Source organism: Arvicola amphibius, chromosome 10 (genome assembly GCF_903992535.2).
Source record: "Arvicola amphibius chromosome 10, mArvAmp1.2, whole genome shotgun sequence".
NCBI classification, from domain to species: domain Eukaryota; kingdom Metazoa; phylum Chordata; class Mammalia; order Rodentia; family Cricetidae; genus Arvicola; species Arvicola amphibius.
In genome coordinates, this window is record NC_052056.1 from 106,025,216 (window position 1) to 106,049,246 (window position 24,031).

Below are 24,031 nucleotides of genomic sequence, written 5' to 3' on the forward strand. Positions count from 1 at the left end.
CCACTGCCCTTATACTACATCATTCAGTTCACTACCAAATAATTTCCATGTAAGTACACAAAACTCAAGTGGAAAATAAGATTTATAAGGGACTGACTTGAGGGACAAAAGCAATTTCTAATGACTTCATTACTGACCCTCAAATAAAAGAACAAAAACAAAGGAAAACACAATCATGGAAGGACTGAAGAGATGGCTTAGTGGACAAAGTGTGTACTGAGCAAGCACGAGAAACCAGGCCTGAAGATCCAGCACCCATGAGCGCACCTATAATCCCAATGATGGGGAAGTTGAAATGGAAGAATCCTGGTGGCTAACTGGCCAGTCAGTCTAACCCAATTGCTGTTCTCCAGGTCCTTTGAAAAACCCTGCCTTAAAAATAAATAGCAATTTTTAAAAGAGAACGAATATAGAAGATTAACACCCAACATCAGTCTCTGCCTTTACATGTGCACACACCATGCACACTAACATCCACACAGGTGGGCATGTACACATGTATACAACACACATATACATCTGTGCACATGTACAGACACACACACACACATACACACACTCTCTTTAAAAAAAATAAATAAATGGAAAGACCATTAAAGGATAAAAAGAGAAGACTATGGACAAGGTACCAGAAATAAGTATGTAAATCAAAATATGCTGGGGCAATGACTAGTCTACTGCCCTTTGCCCACTCCCAAATTCTAAAGAGTACAACAAAACTATGGACATGGGGTGGAATCATCTAGTTCTATATGCAAGAACAGCAGGAAATTAATTTAAGTGACAGGGGAGTGTTTTTTCATTCGTGTATCTGGGATTGCTAAAAACATTTCCTTGAGCCTTTTTTTCCTTATCATCTTCCATTGCCTTCTCAAACATACCCCCAAATTCAAAGACCAGTATAATCAACTTAAATCAAGCAGTCCCAGTAAACATTGTTTTACTCACTTTAATTGCTCAGCCAAATATTTATTTTTCTAAATCTTAGGAAAAGGCATCAGAGTAAGGTAAGTGTTCTCCTGAAAAACATCTGACTTGGAAGTATTGGTTTAAATAAAAGACCCCAGGCAGGGTTCACCCTGTGTGCTAGATTGGGTGTGGAAACCTTCATTAAGAAACACTTGAAGCAACCGAAGGCACGGAATGATTAGAAAGCCTGAGATCAGTCTAAATACTAAGAGTCCATAAAATCAATAATGACAAACTCAATTCAACCAATTTAATGTCAAGCAATACTCAAGCGTCAAAAGACTGCAGAAACCAATTCTGGAACCTGCTGACAATCCTAGTGCTACTAAGTAAAGTCGTACCATTAATCCTCTAGATTTGGAAAGCTCATTTCAGAATAAATTTTATGTTTTCAAACCACCACATGCTGGAACTCTTTGAAATCAGAAACAAAAGCAGGATTTACCAAGGTCCTGTCTTACAGTGGACTTTACATCTCTCAGGATGTCATTTCATAGCATCTTTATGACCTGGCCTTAAATTCTCACATAATACAAAAATTCTCTTCCAATAAACTTCAAAATAATGAACTACATATAAATAAAAGACTGTCTCACTTTTCTCAAACAGACAGATTTACATCCTTCTAGCTGCTGAGGTAGGTGAGAGCAGAAGGCAAGGAGAAAGCTGTTAACAAGCCCAGGGCTAGCATTAACACTGTACCCTAGACTTGAGCTCCAAGAGCCAGTCACCATTCACACACAGTATGATAGGGATGGTGCCACCCACAGTGACACAACTCAAAGAGCTGTGAAGAGAAAATTCAACTTAATATAAATGATATGGCTAAGAATTATTTCTTCTGAAATAAATACACATAAGTGACCAAAGCTAGGATGATATTTAAAAGAGTTAATTTCAGTGCCAATCTCCCTCTTCCTCAGAAAAGGCACAATTATATAAATCTCCCTCAGGGATTACAATATGTTAGCAACTTCCACCAAATTGCTATGGCAGTCATTCTTATCTTCAATTTCTAGGTTCTTATATTGGTTCATATAATCTTCTTGCACAAATTAATTTAATCTCCAAAAAGATGTAAGCAACTTGTCTGAATAGCAGAAAGTATTATATATTTTATCTAATTACCTTTAACTCTATTGCTAACATTAGAAGCTGTATTTTACTAACCAAAAAAGAAGCTATTATCTCTACAAACTTGAAAGCAGCAAATAAAAGCAAAAACAAGAGAGCTAGCATTCCCAAAAATAATAAGCAAATGTAACATTTAAGGAGAGAAAGAAAATGAAAATGTCATTGGTTAAACAGCAATAGCAAGTGTGGGCTACTTGCTAAGATTTGCTTCCAATAGTCTTTAAAATTTTGACTTAATCCTTCTAAAATCAATTGCAAGACTTACATTGGTAATATATGGTTCTATAGCTTGAGCAGTCCTCTTCAGCAAAGCTTTTGCCAAGTCATATGCTTGCTTGTTTAAATTCTGGAAAACACAAACAACATCAGTATTATATTTACACACACACACACACACACACACATAACAAAGCTAACTATGCTTGTATGTCTGCAGTGGTGGGATCTTGTTGTATATACTGGGCTTACTGAACTCTCCCACTGAATTATAAACCCAGCCCTGTACCTCATCTATGAAAAGCAAAATATTACTTGTATATTTAAAAGCCTCTCAAATAAATGGAATGAGAAAGCTATCCATAAAAAAAAAAAAAATAGAAAGTGAACTCACTTTTCTTAGAACAATCTGGCCTACTGAATTACAAAATCCCTTTTTCAAGCAAAAATAACCATATTCTTTTCAGATTTCATTGATAACATATTAACCATATAGAAATGGTCAATGAATGTTTACTAGATAAAAGATTTAGTCATTCTAAATATCATCCCCAATTAAAACTGGTTCAAGTGAATACAAATAAAGACTGCTACATGCTAGGTCCCAAAAAACAAAAACATCAAAAAAACAACTGGCTGCATCTTGGAGCGATGGCTCAGGGGTAAAAGTGTGAAGTGGAGGATGGGGAGAGCTTGGGGAATAGGATGGTTGGGATATAGGGAGGGTGGATGTGGGAACAGGGAATTATATATCTTAATTAAGGGACCCATTCTAGGGTTGGCAGAGACTTGACTCTAGAGGGGTTCCCAGGTGTCCAGGAAGATGCCCCCTTGGGCAGCTGAAGAGAGGGAGCCAGAAATGTCTAGATACTATTGCCATACTCATGAATGTCTTGCATATCACCATAGAACCTTCACCTGGCGATGGATGGAGAAAACGACAGAGCCCCACATTGGAGCACTGGACTGAGCTCCCAAAGTCCTGATGAGGAGCAAAAGGAGGGAGATCATGAGCAAGGAAGTCAGGACCGTGAGGGGTGCGTTCACCCATTGAGATGGTGGGACAGAACTAACGGGAGATCACCAAGTCCAGTTGGAATGGGACTGATGGAACAGGGGACCAAACCGGACTCTCTGAATGTGGCTGATGGTGGAGGAGGACTGAGAAACCAAGGACAACGGTGATGGGCTTGGACTCTACAGCATGGACGGACTCACTGTGAGCCTTGTCAGTTTGGTTGCTCACCTTCCTGGACTTAGGGGGAGTTGGGAGGACCTTGGACTTAACATAGTGAAGGGAACCCTGATGGCTCTTTGGCCTGGAGAGGGAGGGAATGGGGTTATGGGTGGAAGTAAGGGGAGGGAAGGGGGAGGAGGAGGGGAGGAGATGGAAATTTTTAATAAAAAAAGCAGTTTCCATCTTTCAGAAAACCCAAGCTCCAAACACCCACGTCAGCCAGCTCATAGCCCTCTAATTCCAGCACCAGAGAAACAGACGTCCTCTTCTGACACACGCACACACAAACACATACACACACCTTTTATGCAGCTTGATATGTATGCTAAATTTTAAAGTGATATCTTTAGCTATAATATTTTTATATAGTTTGGAGTAATTTTATTTTTCATATGGGTAGTCAGTTAACTTAACACAACTTAGTCCGATATCTCCCAATGACTTTGAGCACATTCTAAAGCTTCTAAAATAACTATGCATTCATTTTTTAACTTTCCATTACATCCAGATGCTCTTTTGTCATTATTGCCTAATTATGGATAAAAGACATGAAAAAGTCTTAACAGGAAGTCCCCACTTTTTTTACTCTTCTTCAAAATTACTTGGTTATTACTGGTCATTCGCCCCTTTGTGTAAATTTTGGATTCCATCTGTCAAATTAGCTGCTCTATTTTATTATAGATTCATATGCAGAAAATTGAAGTCATCATGACACTGTCTCATTCTACAAACAGCAAATCTCTCAACATATTAAGACTTCTATTGTGCTTTGTCAGCTATCTACAATGGTTTGATACAAAGGTAATGCTAAGTATATCATATCTCTGTTAAAGCTACAAAGAAAAACGTTATACTAATGGATTTATATCTCTTTTTCTGATTTTTCTACACACTATGTTGTACTTCTCTGGACAATATTATTTACAAATAATTTTAGGGCTTTTCATCTTTCTAATCTTTTTATTTTTTGTCTTATTTTATATATTAACTTACAGCCCCTAAGAGAATCCTGATTAGAAACAACATATCTGTTGTTATTTGAAATAGCAGCAGCATGCCTCACTTTGCTAATTCCATAGAGAATATTTCAGGGTCTTAAAGCTGCTTTTTATTTCAAACTGATTAAAAGTTTTATGACAAGTTACATTGATTTTTGTTCCTAGTCAGAAGTATTGGAAGTCATAATTATTCTATCATTACCATTTTGTAATGTTAGTCTGTCTTTTGTATCTAAAATAAAGTCAATTAGGTAATTATCAATATTACTTTATGCCACTCTGGAAGCATCTGTTCTTGTGGGTTAGCTCTAACTAGTTTCCCCAGGAGAACAATGCCTATGTCTGTGACTCGTTCTCTCCCCACATCCTGTGCTAACAGTTGTACACTATCTCTCCCTCTCCTACACTCTGGAACTAACTCTGCTGATTATCTATTAAGACTGTTTGCTCCATGAATAGTCAATGGTCTCCCTGTGGTCAGCTTAGGTTTATTGTTTAAACATGCTGCTACTAACTTAAATTCTAAGTAGAGTTTCAAGAGCCAACTAATTTTTTATTGCTTATGGCACTGGGCAACTGAGAATCAGTTTATTCTAATTTCAAATATATTCACAGAGATTATTGTTCATGTAACTGTCCTTCAATGGTCTTCATATTTCTTGCTCATTTTAACGGTATATTGATATTATCACCCTTTCTCTGATTCAATTTACTATTTGTCTATTGAATACATTTTTCAAATTATGAATGTGCAGTTTTAAAGCATTGTCACTATTTCCTATTTCATTTCTGCTCAACTGCTTTTGTTTTACTTATATATTTTATTCTGATAATGTTTTATGACTTCTTGCACTAGACAGTTGTCATTATAATTCATCAAATTAATGATGCTTGACATCAGGTTTGTAGTATTATGTTACAAAGACTCAGTATTTTTATGTTGCGGGAGCTCCTTCCGCTCCTTCAGCCAATAGCCGCTGAGATACCACCCCATTGGTATCTGTAGAAAATGACCTTTAATTTAACTCAGAGTTCCGTGGTAGTGAGACACAATTGCTCCGAAAGAATGTTGAGCACCAAAGACACTCCACCTGCAGCCTTTCTTATTGGCGGAACTGGCCTTTGGGCAAAGAAATGCCCATACCTCAACCACTGACAGATACAGAGTATCCATAAATGGATAAAACAGGACTGTCATATCCTGCCAAGACAGGGTAAGATAGTTTTGAAAAGTTTCTTGCCTTTGAAAATGGTATGTCAGTTATGTTAGGCCTTAGCCAAAGTTGGTTGCTTCAAAGCTGCAAACGTGACTTTGGGTGACTGTCCAGGTAGCTAGTTGTCTCTGTGATTTGTTGCATGTTTTGGAAGTTGTTTGAATGCACTTCCTAATTACCCAGGTAACATTATTTCCTTTCTCAGATCTTCGATGGGGTTGAAAACTATATAAATGTAGTTACTTTCCTCTCATGACTTGGCCAAGTTATTTATTATACAAGACTTAAGCTAGTTGGAATAGGATATTTGTACTTATTGTATATATAGGTTTAGAACTCTCTTACTTAAACAAAAGGGGGAGGTGTTGCGGGAGCTCCTTCTGCTCCTTCAGCCAATAGCTGCTGAGATACCAGCCCATTGGGGTGTGGTCTCTCTCTTAAAAACAAAACAAAACAAAACAAAACAAAAAAAAAAAAAACACGGCCACTTCCCTCCACTGGCTCTCTGGCTTCTGGCTCTGCTTCCAGCAACTAGGCTCCCTTCCTGATTGTGCAGAGGGCTGTTGGCTGGGACAGTGATCTGTAAGTTTTTCCCCTTTAAATAAATAGCCATTCTATTAATCATAATTCCAAACTGGTGTGGGATTGTTTGTGACTTACGCCTTCATTTTTACAAACCCTTTGTCTGATTAATAATTACTAGGAAGCACCTTAAAAATGACCCAATAAATAGTAAATGTTCATTCTCTTCATAATTCATTAATTTTTGCCTTATATATTTTACCAGATAAACCCTGTCTTTAATCCATTAAAGATTACATGGGGGACTCAAGATAAAGATCAGGGGCCTGGAGAGATGACTCAGTGGTTAAGAGTACTGACTGCTCTTCCAGAAGACCCCAGTTCAATTCCCAGCACCCACTTGGCAGCTCACAACTGTCTGTTAACTCGGGTTCCAGGGGGCCTGACATCCACTGCAAAACAGCAATGGACATAAACTCAAACTAAATCAATTTTTTTAAAAAAATTTAAAGATCAACTGGTATAGTGTGTCTATCCAACTCCATAACTAGGTTTGGTGACACAGACCAGTAATCCTAAGAGCACTCAAGAGGTTGAGATGGGAAAAATCAAAAATTCAAGGTTATAGTCAGTTACAAAATGAGTTGAAGTCAGTATGGAATACAGAGATCCTGTTTCAAAAGCCTACTATGTATAATATTTGTGTGGAGGTACACACACTCATGTTCTAGACAGGAGGGAATATATATACATATGTATGCACATGCATGATGAAGCCAAAGGACAGCCTTGGATGTCACTCCTTGGGCACCAATGATCTCTTCTCTTCCACCTCCTCTTTTTTCTTTCTTCAGTAGGCTAAGCTAGCTGATTCATCTGACAACAACTCCATAGCACCAAGATTCTAAGTTCACAACACTACATAAAGCTTTATTTGGGTTTGGGGGAATCAAACTTGGGTCCACAATCAATTCACTAACTGAACTGTCACTAATATTAATATAAAATGACCTTTTTTATTTGTCATTGCCTATCAAGTCTTTCTTACAATTTTATAAATCAGCCCTTTCCATGGCTGTATTTTAGCTGTTTTTCTTATTATCATCAACCAATTGGTTTAATCTTCAGCTCAATGTGACAACCTATGTTATGTGGGAAACTCAAGTCGTTTATATTATTGTCAATCTTCTTCCTCTTAAAATTCTTAAAATTTTAAGAATACACTTCAGTCCACATTCAACTAGACCAGTGATTATATTTCACTCCTAATAAGCTTTTCTCCTGATTTTCTTTTCATATTCCCAGCTACAAGTTTTTAATTCATATTTTTATTCTATTTCGTTTATTTAGAGAGTGTACAATGTATATGTACATACACACACCACAGCAAGCACACGATGGTCAAAGGACAACTTCTGGCAATGACTCTCCTGTAGGCCCCAAGGATCACACTCCACGTCACCAAGCTTTCATCAGTGAGTCACTACAATGACCTTAACTCTTATTTAGATGCCTTCCAGTAACTGAAAATATACTGTATCTTTAATCTGCTTAAGATTTGTTTTCAGCTTTGTTAGAATGTGTTATTCAGTATCATAGCATTCACTAAGCTATCAAAAACTACAATTATACAAATGACTAAAAACGGAAATTGCCCCCCAAAATTGTTCCATTTAAGTTAAGTAGACTAAACTTGTAAGGAGCTAACAAGAAGAGTCCAGCTGCTCTCACAGATAAGAGGTCAGATCCCAGCATTCTTGTTTCTACAAGTGTCTCTGTGCAGTGGCCGAAAAAAAACATACAACTCGGGAAGTATCTGTTCGTGTACACTGTTAATTAATGTGGTGCTAGGAATTACACTTAGGATCTCACACATGCTAAGCAAACTGAGCTACCCTTGAACTGCACCCTCTAGCCCAGAAAGTGCCTGTTTGTTTTCCCTGACAAATCCCTGACAAATGGACTTTTTCCATGACAACAGCCTGGAGAGACAGAGGTCTGGGATTTCCTGGTAGCAGCTGAATGCAAAAAACAAAGACACTGAATCTATGTCTGGGAAAGCCTTTTCTCCCAGGTATCGGCATGGTTCCAGAGAGCAGCCACCATGGGGAGCCTGTTTCATCAACTCTTGAAAGCCTCCCTCAGATGTCCTGCAGTAGAGTTCATGATACTAGTTCTCCTACCTGATTAGAGAGCTACGAGCTTGAGAGAACAGGCCAAACACCCTGGTGGGTTGCCTCAAAGAAACAGGTTGGATGGACTACTACCCAGAATTTACAATTCCTTCAAAGAAGATAACAGGAATCCTAATCATGTGGGCCCTAAAGGCAAAGCAGGTGCTATGAGCCTCCAGAAGGGGTGCAATGGGGGGGGGGGGTACAATATACTTCAGTGAAGTCTATTCTCTCTATCTCCTGCCTTCCTTCTCATTGTTGTTATCAGTGACAGGTATATAGCCAAGCTGAACAGAATTAGGAAGAGGCAAACCAGACACCTGCATAGCAACAGAATAGATGGAGGCAATCAGAGCCTACATCAACACCTCTGATTTTCCACTTAAATACATCATCTGAATTTTTGAGGTCTAAAGTTAACTTGCTGTTGAGTCTGCTTACTCTCAGCATTAATAGATTTATGTTTTAAAATTTTAGATTAAGAGTTCAATTCCAATGAAGGATTATTTGTGCCAATGTTATGTAACTGTAGACCAAGACACTATAATGCTACAAAGTCCTTAAATTTAAAGAGGAAAAAAATTAATGTTTGTTTATATTGATAATTTCTGTTTCCTCTTTTGAAATCCAACCCCTTCTCAATCATACAACTGCCACTCCAACTGCTTACCAGAATCATAGACTTTCAAAGGCAAAGCACACATATACACTCAGGGGAAATGCACACATCTTGGTTGACAACACTCAGGGCAAAGAAAACAACAACAACAACAACAAAAAACAAACACTGGTCTTTAAATTCTGTCTCTACATGAGCCTAACTAACCCCGCCAGGCTCCATGTGCAAACACATAAAGTCATATAACAATCAGTACCTAAGCAGCTCGTAATTCACTGCTGTATACACAGTGAGGGTTTGGGCACCAGAAAAGTGGGGGTATGACCTCTCCAAGGTATGTTTGAGGGGAAGGTTTCTATTGTAGGTGTGAGGGCGAGTACAGCCAGAGGTATCTGAAGAGTCCAGAGCAGGGAAAGAAAGTAGTAGACTGCACATGGTCGGCAGACTGGACCAGGTCATGGGAGGAGGGAGCAAGAGGGGTGATAAAGACGACAGAGAGCAAAAAGAGCACATGGCCAAAATGGCAGGGTTATATAGGAATAAGAGTCCCAAGAACTGGAAAGTTTAGGGTAGGAGGCAGAGTGGGAAGAGCAAGGATGTCAGCATGTACTTTAGTATGCTAATAGGTGCCACAGACAGCCATCAGTCCCAAACTTTTGACCCCGTTAAGTGTGTAAAATTCACCCTACACAAAACTTATTGACCACAAATATTTTATATGAACTAAGTCCATTATTTCTTCATGTAATTGGTGACCATAAAATTTAATGAGTTTGTTATACTTTAAGCAAGAAGTATCTTAATATTAAGAGTCTACAAAACTAATATTAAAGCAGGATAGATTCTATTTACAACATAAGCACAAAATCTGAATATTAACTTTAGAGTTTAGGCACATTTCACATACCTTATGGGCAGGTACCAGATTTACTAAAACTGTATCTAAGAGCTCCTGAGATACTGTATCACCTTCACAAATGATAGAGCTCATGAGGTCCACCATATGCATATGAACTTTCTGATTGTGGCCATTGCTGAAATTCAAAACAGTTATTTTATTTCAAATGTATCTGAGATAGACATGATACTAGTAAACATACTTTATAAAAATGGTAAGATTAAAACTATATTGTTTAATTTCTCTTTGTAACAAAAAAAAATTTTAAACTATATTACTAAGCCCGGTGGTGGTGGTGGTGGTGGTGGTGGTGGTACACACCTTTAATTCCAGCACCTGGGAGACAGAGGCAGGTGGACCTCTGAGTTTGAGGTCAACCTGGTCTACAGAGAGAGTTTTGGGACAGCCAAGGCTACACAGAGAAACCTGTTTCAAAAAAACAAAATCAAGGGGGAAAACTATGCTAAATTACGTGCCCTTAATTTAGCTATCTCACAACCAAAGTAGCTAAATGAAAAGCAATCTCAGGTTCACCTTAAATTTAGACAAAGTATTTTAAAATCTTTTCAATTTTATTTCAAGCAACCACATATATAAAAAGTTAATAAAAGCCAGGAGTGGTAGTGTACACCTTTAATTCTAGCATTTGGGAGGCAGAAGCAAGCTGCTCTCTGTGAGTTCGAGACCAGCCTAATCTATATAGAGTTCCAGGACAGCCAGGGCTACACAGACTGCCGCAACAACAAAAAAAGTCGATATAATATGTAAAAAAGTAATAACACCAAAAATTAGTCTAACTTGCTCTTCTAACCAATAAATACATAACAATAAGTTCTATCCATTTAAAACTATATACAGAATAAATGTAAATTAATTTATAACCTTAAGCCAATATTTATCACAACAGCATATGAGGATTCACTGTAAACCAAAAATCTTTACAATTAAAAGTGTTACTCATTTGAAAATAAACTTACTTTATAACCGAGAATAAGGTTCTGTATAGTTGAGTAAAGATTTCATTGCTGTCTTCTAACTCAAAGCATATGTTATATGACTTAACCCATGCAATGTTCTAAAAGAAAGAAGTAAAAAAGAAAAAAGGCAAATATTTCAGTTGCTAAAAATATACAAGGAAATAAATAAAATTTAAATATCATCTAAAGTTATAATACATTGCTTACCTCAAGTAAATAAAAATACCTATTGAATTGAGGGCTCTTTGTATCTTCTAGTCCCTTTAATTGCCTTGTTATAAACATAAATATATCCTTAAAAAAAAAACAAAGTTTTGCTTAGATTATGAATGCTAAATGGAAATACACATTACACTAGGAGGACTAGCTATAGCTAATCACCAACCTTGTAAACATCTAAGGATAAATTGTAAAGAACACAAAAAGTAAAGCAAAACTTTTTACAGTGTAATTTTACATAAAGATCTTACAAAGGAAAACAATGTATAAAAATCATAATACACCTATTATCCTTCACAGGAAATCATTACATAGACCACATGTTAGTGTACAGAAAGAAAATGTTCATCATACAGCAAATTAAACAAATAGGCTTAAAAGGTGAGCCAAAGAAAATTCATGTTATTAAATTATTAAAATAAAGGTATTGCAATAGCTGAGAGCTGAGCACTTCCTTGAAAAAGCAGAACACATGAAACAACACAACAATTATGTAGCAAGAAAACAATTTAGGAAACATAAGTAGCAATAAAACACATCATACACAGAAGCTTAGACATTTAAGAAAGAAATGGAAGTCAGTTTATCTAGCTTCTTAACCATCATTACATTAGAGTCACTTTCTTTCCTGAATAATTTCTCAATCTCTATCTATTCTTTATTTTAGACTTTTTTTATTAAATATTTTTCTGTGTACATACCTGGGTCTTTAAAGACAGACAAAAAAGTCACATTCAGTTAAATCTTCCTGAGTTTTAGTCTGAGGGAAAACTTAATTTAAAAAAAAAACTAATAGTAAAAACTAATTCCCCAAAGGAATTTTGCTACCAATCAATAAGAAAAAATGTTTCCTCTTTTAAAAGGCAAAAATATTTGTTTATTATACAGTATTCTGCCTGCATGCAACCTGCAGGCCAGAAGAGGGCACCAGATCTCATTACAGATGGTTACAGTTGGCTGTGAGCCACCCTGTGGTTGCTGGGAATTGAACTCAGGACCTCTAGCAGAGCAGTCAGAGGTCAGAGCTCTTAACCACTGAGTCAAAAGGCAAAAATATTATATATATGGAAATGACTGAGTAATATTTCAAGAAAAACACTTTATAAAACATTCATCCTTTGAAAATGGCTGCTTTCATAGTAGTAATGTATAAAATATAATCTTCATGAATGAGTTTTTCAAACAATCTTTATTGTCTGGAAGAGTACTTAGCATACTAGACCTATCAAAAGCTGGAAACAATTGTACATTCACTCACAGCAAGCCAAATGTCCAATCAGGGTTTACTCATAAGAGTAACAAACTGAGACTGAACGGTAAAAATGGAGGCTGGCAATTTTCTCTTATTCAACACTAACCAATGTGGCACTAATGTAGACAAAACTATGGCCTTGAAGATAATTATAATAAAAACTATCCCATAAATACTTAGAAAGCTTCCTTAAAAACACTGACTCTTCAGTTCTATCCCCAAAACAGAAAAAGGGGTATGTAAAATGAGACCGAAAGATTGATTCTAGAGACAGAGAAGCAGGCAGATAGACTTTTTAATGTTTCAGACAGTCCAGACAGACCTTTATCTCATCTATCGGACAGTCTCCTCATAGCTGCCCTGATAAAGAGAACAGGTCTTTCATACTCCTCATCACGCCTAAGCCTTGGGCTAGGTCACTGTCCACACTGGCCGAGAAGCCCACACAAAAGGTGAGTACGCTGCACAGCAGCAGTCACACACAGTACTAGAGAATGTCAACAAACATCTGGTGAGGAAGAGCCCTGACTTACACAAAACAATATAACATCCACTAAACCACTACGTATCATGCAATGCAGGTGAAAAATAACTAACAACATTTCTTAAGTGAAGCAAACTGTCTGCTACTTTTTCTTACAATGGATGATAATCTTACTAAGGAAAGTCATTTTCTGACCAATAGCTTCTAAAATCATTTACTATTTGTCACATAGTCACTTGGTATCTTTTGTACAGTTCTCATTCAGGTTTCTAGTTAGGTGCTATCTTTTAAACAATGCACATGGTCTTCATTATAAATGTTCATAAAGAAAAGGAGCATCCAAAAATCATATGAAAAACACAGCATCATAATGTCATAATATGAAAACTACAGTATTCATTATGTAAGTCAAAGGTCCCAGAAAAAAGCCTTGGTGATGCTGGAGACTCTACAGGAACTTCTGTGGCTGTGGCACGTTTGCCGTATTACATGGAGGTCTACAGATCTTGGGCTCTCTTTAGCACCCATCACAACCACTCATGTCCAAACCTCTGTGTTTGACCTAATATCCTTGTGCCTTCTGAAATATGTGAACTATATGCTTCCACTAAGCCAAAGGCTCTAGGCCATAAGCCTATAACAGAGACTTTGCCATGCTGTAATCCATCTACCTGGTGTTTCCACCGATATATTTAAGAGGCCTAAATTACTGTTCTGACTTTCTATTGTTCTGATACTATAAAAGTCTCATGAAACTGAGAACATGAAGAACAAGGTATTTTGGTAGCCTAAATCCATGTTCTTGGGTAAAAATCATTCATATTGGGCTCCAGAATAAAATATAAATTCATTCCTTCTGAGGCTGAGGGCTGGGGTGGGTATATGTGTATGTGCACACATGCATGCATGCCTGTCTTTGTCTGTGACTCTCTTAATCTGCTTACTCTAGAGGTCAAAAATTATATTTCAAAAGTTAATGTCACAGGAATCAGAAGTTTAATAAAAAACTGGCCCAGCCAATATATCAGAATTCAAAGAAATTTAAATTCATTCAATTTAATAGAAAAAAAAGTGTCAATGCGGCAGTGCCTCCCATCAGTACTTGCCTTTAGTTTATCAGGAGATGTGTAAGGAGCCTCAGGAGCATAAATCCTGAAAATATCAGCAAGGCAGCAAGCTACCAGTAAACGAACATCTTTATCAGGGTGCTTGAGGAAAAAGTCAGAAGCAAGGTGTAAAGCTAGGTTCAGGTAAAGTTCCTTTTCCTCTTCAGAGTCCTGATCCATGTCCATGAAAGTTTTTACAACCATCTATACACAAAAAAAAAAAAAATCAAATAGTCAGATGTTTCCTGTAAACAGTCATGTTGGAAAAAAAATATAGCACTTACAAAAAAGTTCACTCAAAATACACTTTCATCAGAAAATTATAGAATGAGATCCTTCTACAAGTGGAGAGTAAACAATTTTTAAAACTAAAATATTTTTAACCACGCATGGTAGCACATGCCTGTAATCCCAAGACTCAGAAAGATAAGGCAGAAGAATCACAATTTCAAGTTTAGTTTGAGCTACAAAGCAAAACTCCTTCTCAAAAAAACTCATTACTGCTTAATTTTAAAGCAACAGTTCTCAACCTATCTAATGCTGTGACCCTTTAATACAGTTTCTCATACTGTGGACCCCAACCATAAATTTATTTTGTTGCTACTTCGTAACTGTAATTTTGCAGCTGTTATGAATCATAATGTAAATATCTGTGTTTTCCAAGAATCATAGACAACCCATAAAAGGATCATTTGACCCACAAAGGGGTCACAACCCACAGTTTGAGAATCACTAGTTTAAAGTAAGTATTTGTCATTTGTCCACATCTCTGTAGACCAGGCTTTAAGTTTAAAATTCCCCCTCTGCAATGGCTATTATTCAGGGTCTGTAGCTGTGGAGACTTGTCTCACTTGCACAGTGTAGGAAGAGCTCTAGGACACTTAAAATCACAGCCCTTTCTTCTTTTCCTAATAGTTCTAGTCCGTGAGAACCCCGGTACGAAAATTTCCGTTTCCATCTGTTCTGGTTAATCTTAACATCAACTTGGCTGGATTTGGAATCACATGAAGACATACCTCTGGCAGTGTCAATCAGACTGTTTCCAGAAAGGTTTAGCTGAAGACATATGAGCCACTACTGAATGTGGGTTTCTGACTGGATGAAAAGGAAAAGCACTGAGGAGCCATATTCATCTCTCAGCTTCCTTACTATGGGTGCACTGTGACCAACTGCCTCACCTTCCTGTTATCAGGCCTTCCTCCCTTGCCATAATAGACTGTACCCTCAAACTGTGAGCCCAAACGAAGCTCTTTTCCTAAAATTGTTGTTGTTCAGTATTTTGCCATAGTAACAATGTATTATTTATTAGCCACTAAACTACTTGAGATGTGATTTTTCTATTTCGGTCTACCCAAAAGACTATAAAACGCAGATTCAAGAAAGAATGTCTGGGGTTTAACAATCTGAGCATGTACTGTTCTTCAGAGGTCCCATAGTCAGTTGCCAGCACCCACATCAGGTAGCTCACAATCACCTGTAACTCCAGAGCCTGAGGATCCAAAACCCTCTTCTGGCCAATGTAAGCACTACATTTGTATGTGTGCTCATACCCAGCTTAGAGACACACATAATTTAAAAAATTTTACAAAAATGCTCTTTTTAAAGGATGTCAAAGATGTATTCCTAAGAAAAATGCATCATTTACTTACCATGGAGTGACTAAGTACAGTATACAAAAAATATTTCTAGGTCACAGTAAAACAAAATACAATATGGACATCTCATTGGTTCAACAAGATAACCCATGTATATGTTACAAAGAAATAAGTTGCAAGAAACAAATCTGTCTTCATATGTATTTTTATAGAAGGGGAATTGAAAGCAAATTAAGTGAGAATTTATAGTTTAAATTCTGTAACACTTTTTCTAATTTTAGTATTTTGTAGACATGATTAGCTAAAGCTGTCCTATCCTTACTTCAAATAAAACTCAACAAAATGTATTACTTCTTCAAATGAGAATAAAGAAAACTGTAACACCTGAAAAAAACATGACATTTCACTTTAATGCTGGCAAAAGGTAACCATACAGCATCCACTAGGTGGTGCTACACATTCTAAATGTTGAACAGGGACACAGAGCATCAAAGCCTGTGGTTTCTCCACTTGCTGGAGGCCCGAAGTTCCAAAGTAAGAAATACTTTATTCACACTGAACACACGGAACAGACCCAGGGACAATGCTGCTAGCAACCCCTCTGCTCTGCCATGCCTGATGCCAAATCCAACAAAACCAAAGTGGACAAAATGCACTATTCTCAAGACATAAGCTCTCAACATCTTTGGGCCTATAAAAAGTCAAAAGAGGGATAAAGAGTTAGGTACAGAGTTAATTATTTTTCCTTAGAATCTCTTCATATAAGAATGGAAAACGAAGTGCATTTTGAATAAAATGTTATAGGAAAATTCAGAAATTATGTAAGAATAACAACCTACATGTTAACAAATTATAATTGATAACGCTTATTATATGTATTTGTAAATAGCAAAAAGTATCATCATCCAAAATTAAATCTATTTTCTATTTCTCAGAGGAGGAGAATGCTAAAAGTCATAGCAGTTGTAAGTACAAAAAATGATGGAACTGTGTACTAGCCAGCTTGCTGATGCTGAAAGCAGCTGACAGTAAAAACACATAATATAACACTGAACATGAAGAAAATGAAACAGTCAAATTTGTTCCAAGCCCAGATAAAAGGAATTTTCCTTATTGTGTACTTAAATAGTGTTGCAAATCCCAACAATCACTAATCCCAACATTCAGGAATCTTAGGCAAGATTATAAATTCAAGGCCATCTTGGGTTCCATATGGAACTCTAGGCCAGCCTGAGCTACATAGCAAGAATGGCCTTAAGAGGAGGAAAAGAGGCCCTCAGTTATAACTCAGATGAGACCTCTAATTTTAAATATATCTGAGAAAATAGTATGCATAAAAGTTACTATTAGCCAGCTTGTATGTGTATGCCTTCAAAGCATTTTTTGCACAAACATGATAGATATTTACCTATCATTTCTGGGATAAATCTGAGAAAATAAATGTATTTCTTTCACAAAAATTCAACAGGTCAAGAAAAGATAAATATATAGAAAAGTAAACACATCCTACATAAAAAGAGTTGATTTTGTCTCTAATGAATGAGACAGACACAGTTCCTAATCAGACTGAGCTTGTCGGGTGGATGGATACCTTAACTGCGACAAAGCACCTTCTCTTTCACGTAATAAGCCTCTGACAGCTGCATTCTAATAGCCCAAGGAAAAGTAAAGAATATCCAGACCTCAAGTGTAGCTTATAGTAGTATTAACATCACTTACATACACATACACCACACAGCAACCTAATATACTACTCTTTGGAAGGCTTCTGACCCTTCAGTGATGAAAAGTTTTCCAACACTGACAATCAGAACAGATCAGTAAACATTACAGAATGTACATGTTGAAATATTACATATGACTCACTAATTAGTATAATTTTATGTTTTGTACCAGTTGATAGAAAAGGTAAGTATAATTTTATGTTTTCCATTAGTTGAAAGAAATGAGTATTATGATACTATAGCAAACAAGAAAAAAGTCTAAATAACACACATACAAAAGTAAAAAAGTGCTCAAGTGTAAGAGTAATCTTGAGTAACTGGTCAACCAGGTTCACATGTACTTTGTCTGTTAATGCTATTTTAAACATTTTAACAGTCACAGGAACCATTAATGCATTAAAACAAAAGGGAGGTGAAGAATTATTCAAATATAATCTAAAGAAACCCTGTTAGAGGAATGCCTCATGCAAGGTAACAACCCGTCTTGGTCTGCTGTGTGCCAGAAGCAGAGATAGACACTAACAGTCAAGCTCTGACTACTCTAAAAATAATGTACCAGGAGGTAAACCTATAGCCAAGGACCCCTATAAATACCTACAAGTTCCTTTCCTATACCTGAAGAGTTGGGGCAGGGGAGGGGATGACAGTGTGCATCAAATAGGAAGAGCAGATAACTTGATAATGGACAGTATAAAAATATCATGGAATATGTGTCAATCGCTCTCCCAGTAGCAGTGGGGTCCCCAATGTTCCTTACCTGACCTATTCCCACAAACTCTTTCTGTACCATTTGAAGTCTTTAAAATAATTTTCCCCTTGCAAAGCAAGTTACATGGCCCTACATGAAGATCCCCAAAGGAAAGCCCCACTGCCCAGCTGTCTGAACTATACATGTTCACTCACCTTTAAGCGCCTCACCATCTCCTCTTTAGAGATTTTATCTGAGATTTCTTTGACACCAGGAGGGTAAGTAATCTTCCCATCGTTGGTCCTTGTCTTTGAATGAGCCATGATGGAAATATCTGTACCCCTAAAGCAAGAAAATTATTAGGTACAAACTAAAATATGCATGTACTATAATAAATATAAAAGATAAGTTCTTATCCAATAATTTGTAATAGCCTCTTAATTTAGAGTAATTTAGTCATCCAATGAAAACTACTTTACTGAAAATTTTCCAAAATTACTGAGAAAAACAAATTTACTAATTCTATTTTCATTAGGAGCAAGCTATATAATTTTCACTAACTCTCCCCAACAAAACACACAAAATAGAAAAAAATAACCAAAATAAATAAATGTTTAAATTGGGAAATGAGGGTGTGTATGATCAAAATAAGTTGTAAGAAATTCTCCGAGGGGGAGGGGGCTGAGAGGTGGCTCAGAGGTTAAGAGCACTGACTGTTCTTCCAAAGGTCCTGAGTTCAATCCCCAGCAACCACATGGTGGCTCACAACCATCTATGGTGAGATCTGGTGCCCTCTTCTGGCCTGCAGGGATACATGCAGACAGATGCTGTATATATAATTAATAAATAAATCTTTAAAAAATTCTCCAAGGATACAAATATATTAATAAAAAAATAAAGTATCATAAATGATGCAGATAAAAAAATCTAGAAAAAAAAAAGAACCCAGAGAATTAAACACTATAGCTTTCTATGTATCTGGTCTCTGAAGTTATCTACCACCACTGACAAAACCAGGATTCAGCTTCAGTGCTCACATTGGACAAAAGGGATAGAATATGTACCTGTCCAAAAAAAAAAAAAATCTCCCGACCTAGCCCAAAGAGGGTACCCAGAAATCAATCTGTGCCCTACAGAAGCCAGAGAAGGTAAAAAGAGTGAAGAAGTAACAGACAAATCCAAAGCATAATAAAGGGAAACTAAAATACACACAGGAAGGGCAAGTCTATCTTATGACTCACAGAAGATTGAACAGTCCACATAACTGCACAAGTATTATAAGACGGCAATTGACAAATTCAAGAAGCAAAACACAATAAATTCAAAATAAAAGGGATAATAAATCAAGAAAATAAAATTTCAACATACTCAGCAGGTCATATTTACATATGCTTGCACATACATATAAATACATATGTGTGTATGTAACAAAAAAAGAAAAAGAATATGTGAAGTGGGAACATGGGAGGGGTCCTAGAGGGTAGCTGGAGGAAGAAAAATAGGGAAAAGTAATGTAATTCTATTTCAGTTAAAAACATTTTCAAACAGAGAATAAAATCTCAAAACCAACACACTACCTTAAAAACAAAAGCATCTAAAAATACGTGATTTCTCAGTAGCAACAATATAAGCCAGGGTACAATAAAATCTCATCTTCAATATGCAAACCCAAAGTTTAAATATAAGGAATGTGATTGTCAAGAATAGGTGAAATAAGTACATATTAGCCAAGCAAAATTTGATAGCTGTCTGTATAAGCATATGTGTAAGTAAACTCAGAATACTGTTTAGCACGTGTCACACCTTTGTGCACGTACGATCTATGCGATCAAGTGAAGAGTAACATAAAGGAGACAGAAGCAAGTGGTTCTCCTGTGAGTTTCAGGCCAGTCAGTGCTATATAGCGAAACTCGTTTGTGTGACGTTTAAAATGTAGATAAGAGGATTTTCTAAGTAAAATATCAGAAAAATATTCCCTAGAAAACCAAGCAAAAGAAAGCACGTGATCTAAATACCACACACACACACACACACAAATGTATGCACACATGCACACACGTGTGGGTCTAGCGTCCACTTGTTTGTATGTGCTCAAGAGAAAAAAAACACATGACTAGTGTAAGGCAAACAACACAAGTGTCTATCGACCATAGGATAAGTAAACTGTGGTCTATTCATACAACAAAAATACAACTACGGAGTCAACCAACTATTGCTTTGTTAGAATAATAATGTAGGTTAGCATTAGGGTTAACTGAAGGTTATCAAGCATGAAACCCCACAGAGTACATGCTTATATGAAAATTCTAAACCAGACAAACCTCTAACAATGTTTAAAGCAGTAGTCAAGTCAGAAAAAAATCGGTACAATATACCTAGATGATAAGTGACTTGTAGAACTATAAGATTAAAAAAAGAAAAAAAACTTGCAAAAGGACATTATAAAAATACAATCATACTAAATGGTAAGGTGGGGACTTTACAAGTCAGGTAGAAGGCTGATGCAAGAGAAACTTCTACAAGTAAACAAGGACGGCCCCGGCTAAGACTCCTAGCAGCAGTGGATGCATAGCCTGATGTGGCCATCCCCGTGATCAGATTGCTGACTACCCTGGTTGTCATCAGAGAGCCTTCATCCAGTGACTGATGGAGGCAGATAGAGAGACCCATGGCCAAACACTGGGTGGAGCTGATGGAGTTCTGTTGAGGAGGAGAGAGGGATCGTAGGACCAGAAAGGTCAGGGATATGGCAGGAAAAGCCATAAAAACAGCTAGCCTGGTTCATGTGAACCAACAACCAGAGAGTGCTGTGGGATAATGCTCTTGTACACTGTAAAGATTTGTCACTCATATTGGTTTAATAAAACTCTGATTGGCCAGGAGCCAGGCAGAAAGTATAGGCGGAGCAACGAGACTAGGAGAATTCTGGGAAGAGGAAAGACAGAGATGCAATCATCAGTAAGGAACAGAGGAAGTAAGACGAGACTGTCTCACTGATGAAAGGCACTAAGCCACTTAGCTAAAGATAGACAAGAATTATGGGTTAAGTTACAAGAGCTAGGTAATAAGAAGCCTGAGCTAATAGGCCAATCTGTTTATAATTAACATAGGCCTCTGTGTGTTTCTCTGGGAGTGAACGGCTGTGGAACGAGGCACGACAAAAGACTTATGCTTCAAGGGAGCCTGCATGGGACCAGCCTAGACTCTCTGCATACATGTGACAGTTGTGTAGCTTGGTCTATTTGTGGGACTCTTGACAGTAGGAGCACGGGTTGTCCCAGGTGGTTTGGCTGGGGGAACCAATTCCTCATTCTGGATTGCCTTGCCCAGTCTGAACACAGGGGGAGGTGTTTGGTCTTTCTGGCATAGTGATATGTCAGTTCTTTGTTGATGCCCAAGAGGCTGGCCCCTTTTTGAGGGAATATGGAGAAGGGGTAGATGTGGGAGGAGTGGAGAGGAAGGAGGGAAGGGGAGGCTGTGGTTGGGATGTAAATAAATAAACTAAAAATTACAATCATAAAGTGACAAATGAAAAGAAGTCTGTAGAATGCAGAAGCAAAAGGTGAGTGCATGAGAAGATTCAGCAATATTATCTCTAAGAGCACACACTACACCTCAATCACTGTACACCACACACTGACAAGAGTAAAATGACAGTGACAATGAATGTAGGTATGGATGTGAAGAGGCTAATCTGTCAGAGACGTTACTGGCTGTATAGCCATAGTAACATAATTCAAGCACTTTTTTATTAAAATGAAAAAACAAGTATTTAACCCAGAGCCAGTAATCACACTATCGGATATTTTCTAAGAAAAATAAAAAACAACGTTTACAGAAAATATCCCCAAACTGAAACCAATCCAAATGATTTTTAATGGGTAAAAACTGATATTAAAAGAATACTGATCCATGCAGTAATTTAACAGTCATTATGCACAAAGTAAAGGATTATATACATTATATGGCTTCCTTATTCAACAGTCTCAAAAAAAAACCTAGAAAAAGATAGCAGATGAGCAGCTTTAAGGAAACAAAGGTGGAGGAGTGAAGAAACAGGAGGCAACCCTCTTCACTGTAACTGTGAATAATTGAAACTCTACAGCAGTAGTTCTCAACCTGTAGGTCATGATCCCTTTGGGGGTCACCTAAGATCATCAAAAAACACAGATATCTACATTACAATTCATAACAGTAGCAAAACTACAGTTTAAAAGGTAGCAATGAAAATAAATTGGTTGGAGGTTCACCACAACATGAGGAACTGTATTAAGGGGTCACAGCATTAGGAAGGTTGAGAACCACTGCTTTATAGGATTTAAGCATACAGAACTACACTAATATTGCAAACAATATTGAACAAAAACTTAGGAATAAGGGACTCAGAACCATGGTTCAGGAGTTAATAGCATTAGCTGCTCTGTAGTGAGGAGCTGCGGGCAGGCCTGTTTTTCATCCTGCCCGGCTCCCGGCCACCTGGCTAGCTTATGCCCCGAAATAACAACACACAAATTGTATTCATTTAAACACTGCCTGGCCCATTAGTTCCAGCCTCTTATTGTCTAATTCTCACATCTTGATTAACCCAATTTTTAGTAATCTGTGTAGCACCACTAGGGGTGGCTTACCGGGAAGATTCTAGCCTCCATCTCGGAGAGGAGAGTCAGGGTGACTGTCTCTCGCGACTGCCTGAAGCCTCTCTCTAACTTCCCTTCTTCCCAGGATTCTGTTCTGTCTACTCCACCTATCTAAATCCTGCCCTATCAAAAAGCCAAGGCAGTTTCTTTATTAGCCAGTGAACGTCCTCCATCACTGCTCTTCTGCAGGACTCAAGTCAACTCCTAGCACCCTCATAACAGTTAACGATGGTTTTAAACTCCAGTTCCATGGGATCTAATGTCCTCTTCTGATCTCTGCAAGCACTGGGCACAAAGTGATGCACATACTACATACACGCAGTCAAAAAAACACCCATACGCATAAATTAAAAACAAAAATTCAAAAAAAAAATAAAAAAATTAAAAAAAATTAAAAAAAAAAACAAAAATTCACTGGGTGAAGGTGGTGCACGCCTTTAATCCTAGCATTCGAGAGACAGAGGCAGACAGACTTCTGAATCTGAGACTAGCCTGGTCTACAGAGTGAGCTCCAGGACAGAAAGGGCTACATAGAGAAATCTTTCTCAAAAAAAAAAATTCAAGAGTAAGTTATGTAAAATCCACCAACTAGTGCTATACCCACAGTCAACTTCTTGGTTTTGCTATAAGTGTGCAGGGAACAGATGCATGATGGGCTCAAAATATTATTTTTTCAACTTTCTATGTTTCATTTTTGTTTTGTTTTTATTTGGTTTTTAGTTTTTTGAGACAGGGTTTGTCTCTGTAGCTCTGACTGTCCTGAAACTTGCTTTGTAAATCCAGGTTGGCCTTGAACTCAAGATATTCTCCTGCCTGCAACTGCCTCCTGCGTGCTGGGATTAAAAACCATCACCTGGAGTAGCTTTCTGTTTTTAATTATTCCAAAGTAAAAGTTTTTCAAATAAAAAGTCACATAAACAACAGTTTGAAAACACAATTTACACAGAAAAGCACAATGAAAAGATGCATTTTCATGAAGCCTGAGAGAAATTATGAAAACTCTAAATACCTGAAAAGATACTGAACTCATGAAATAAAGAACTAAAACACTGCAAATATATATCTTCCTGCATAGACTAGTGATTTAATGATCATCAAATCAAGCTTTGGTTCTAAAGTGGGATACAATCAAGGACTTGTGGTTGGGGGTAGAGACATGACAGCTGGACATGGTGGTATACTCCTGTAATCCTAGAAATAGGATCAGAAGTTCAAGGCTAGTCTGATAGGTAGCAATTTCCAGGCCAGCCCATATATGAGGCTTTATATTAAAAATAAAACAAAAAAAAAACCAGGAAGGTATTCATACATTTAGAGAGAGAGAGAGAGAGAGAGAGAGAGAGAGAGAGAGAGAGAGAGAGAGAGAGA

The 24,031-nt window shown here is 37.3% G+C and overlaps 1 protein-coding gene across 6 annotated transcripts in view; it reads right to left on the reverse strand.

Annotated features, from left to right (window-relative positions):
• Positions 1-24,031, reverse strand: part of Pds5b (PDS5 cohesin associated factor B) — a 152,903-nt gene that overhangs the window by 83,985 nt on the left and 44,887 nt on the right. For all 6 annotated transcript variants that reach the window (XM_038345932.2, XM_038345930.2, XM_038345933.2 and 3 more), the window contains exons 2-7: positions 18,242-18,368; positions 14,020-14,223; positions 11,166-11,252; positions 10,959-11,056; positions 9,991-10,117; positions 2,369-2,449 (exon numbers count right to left, since the gene is read on the reverse strand). In XM_038345932.2, coding sequence (XP_038201860.1) covers positions 2,369-2,449; positions 9,991-10,117; positions 10,959-11,056; positions 11,166-11,252; positions 14,020-14,223; positions 18,242-18,349 — 705 coding nt within the window. In that variant the 5' untranslated portion in view covers positions 18,350-18,368. The remainder of the gene's footprint in view (positions 1-2,368; positions 2,450-9,990; positions 10,118-10,958; positions 11,057-11,165; positions 11,253-14,019; positions 14,224-18,241; positions 18,369-24,031) is intronic.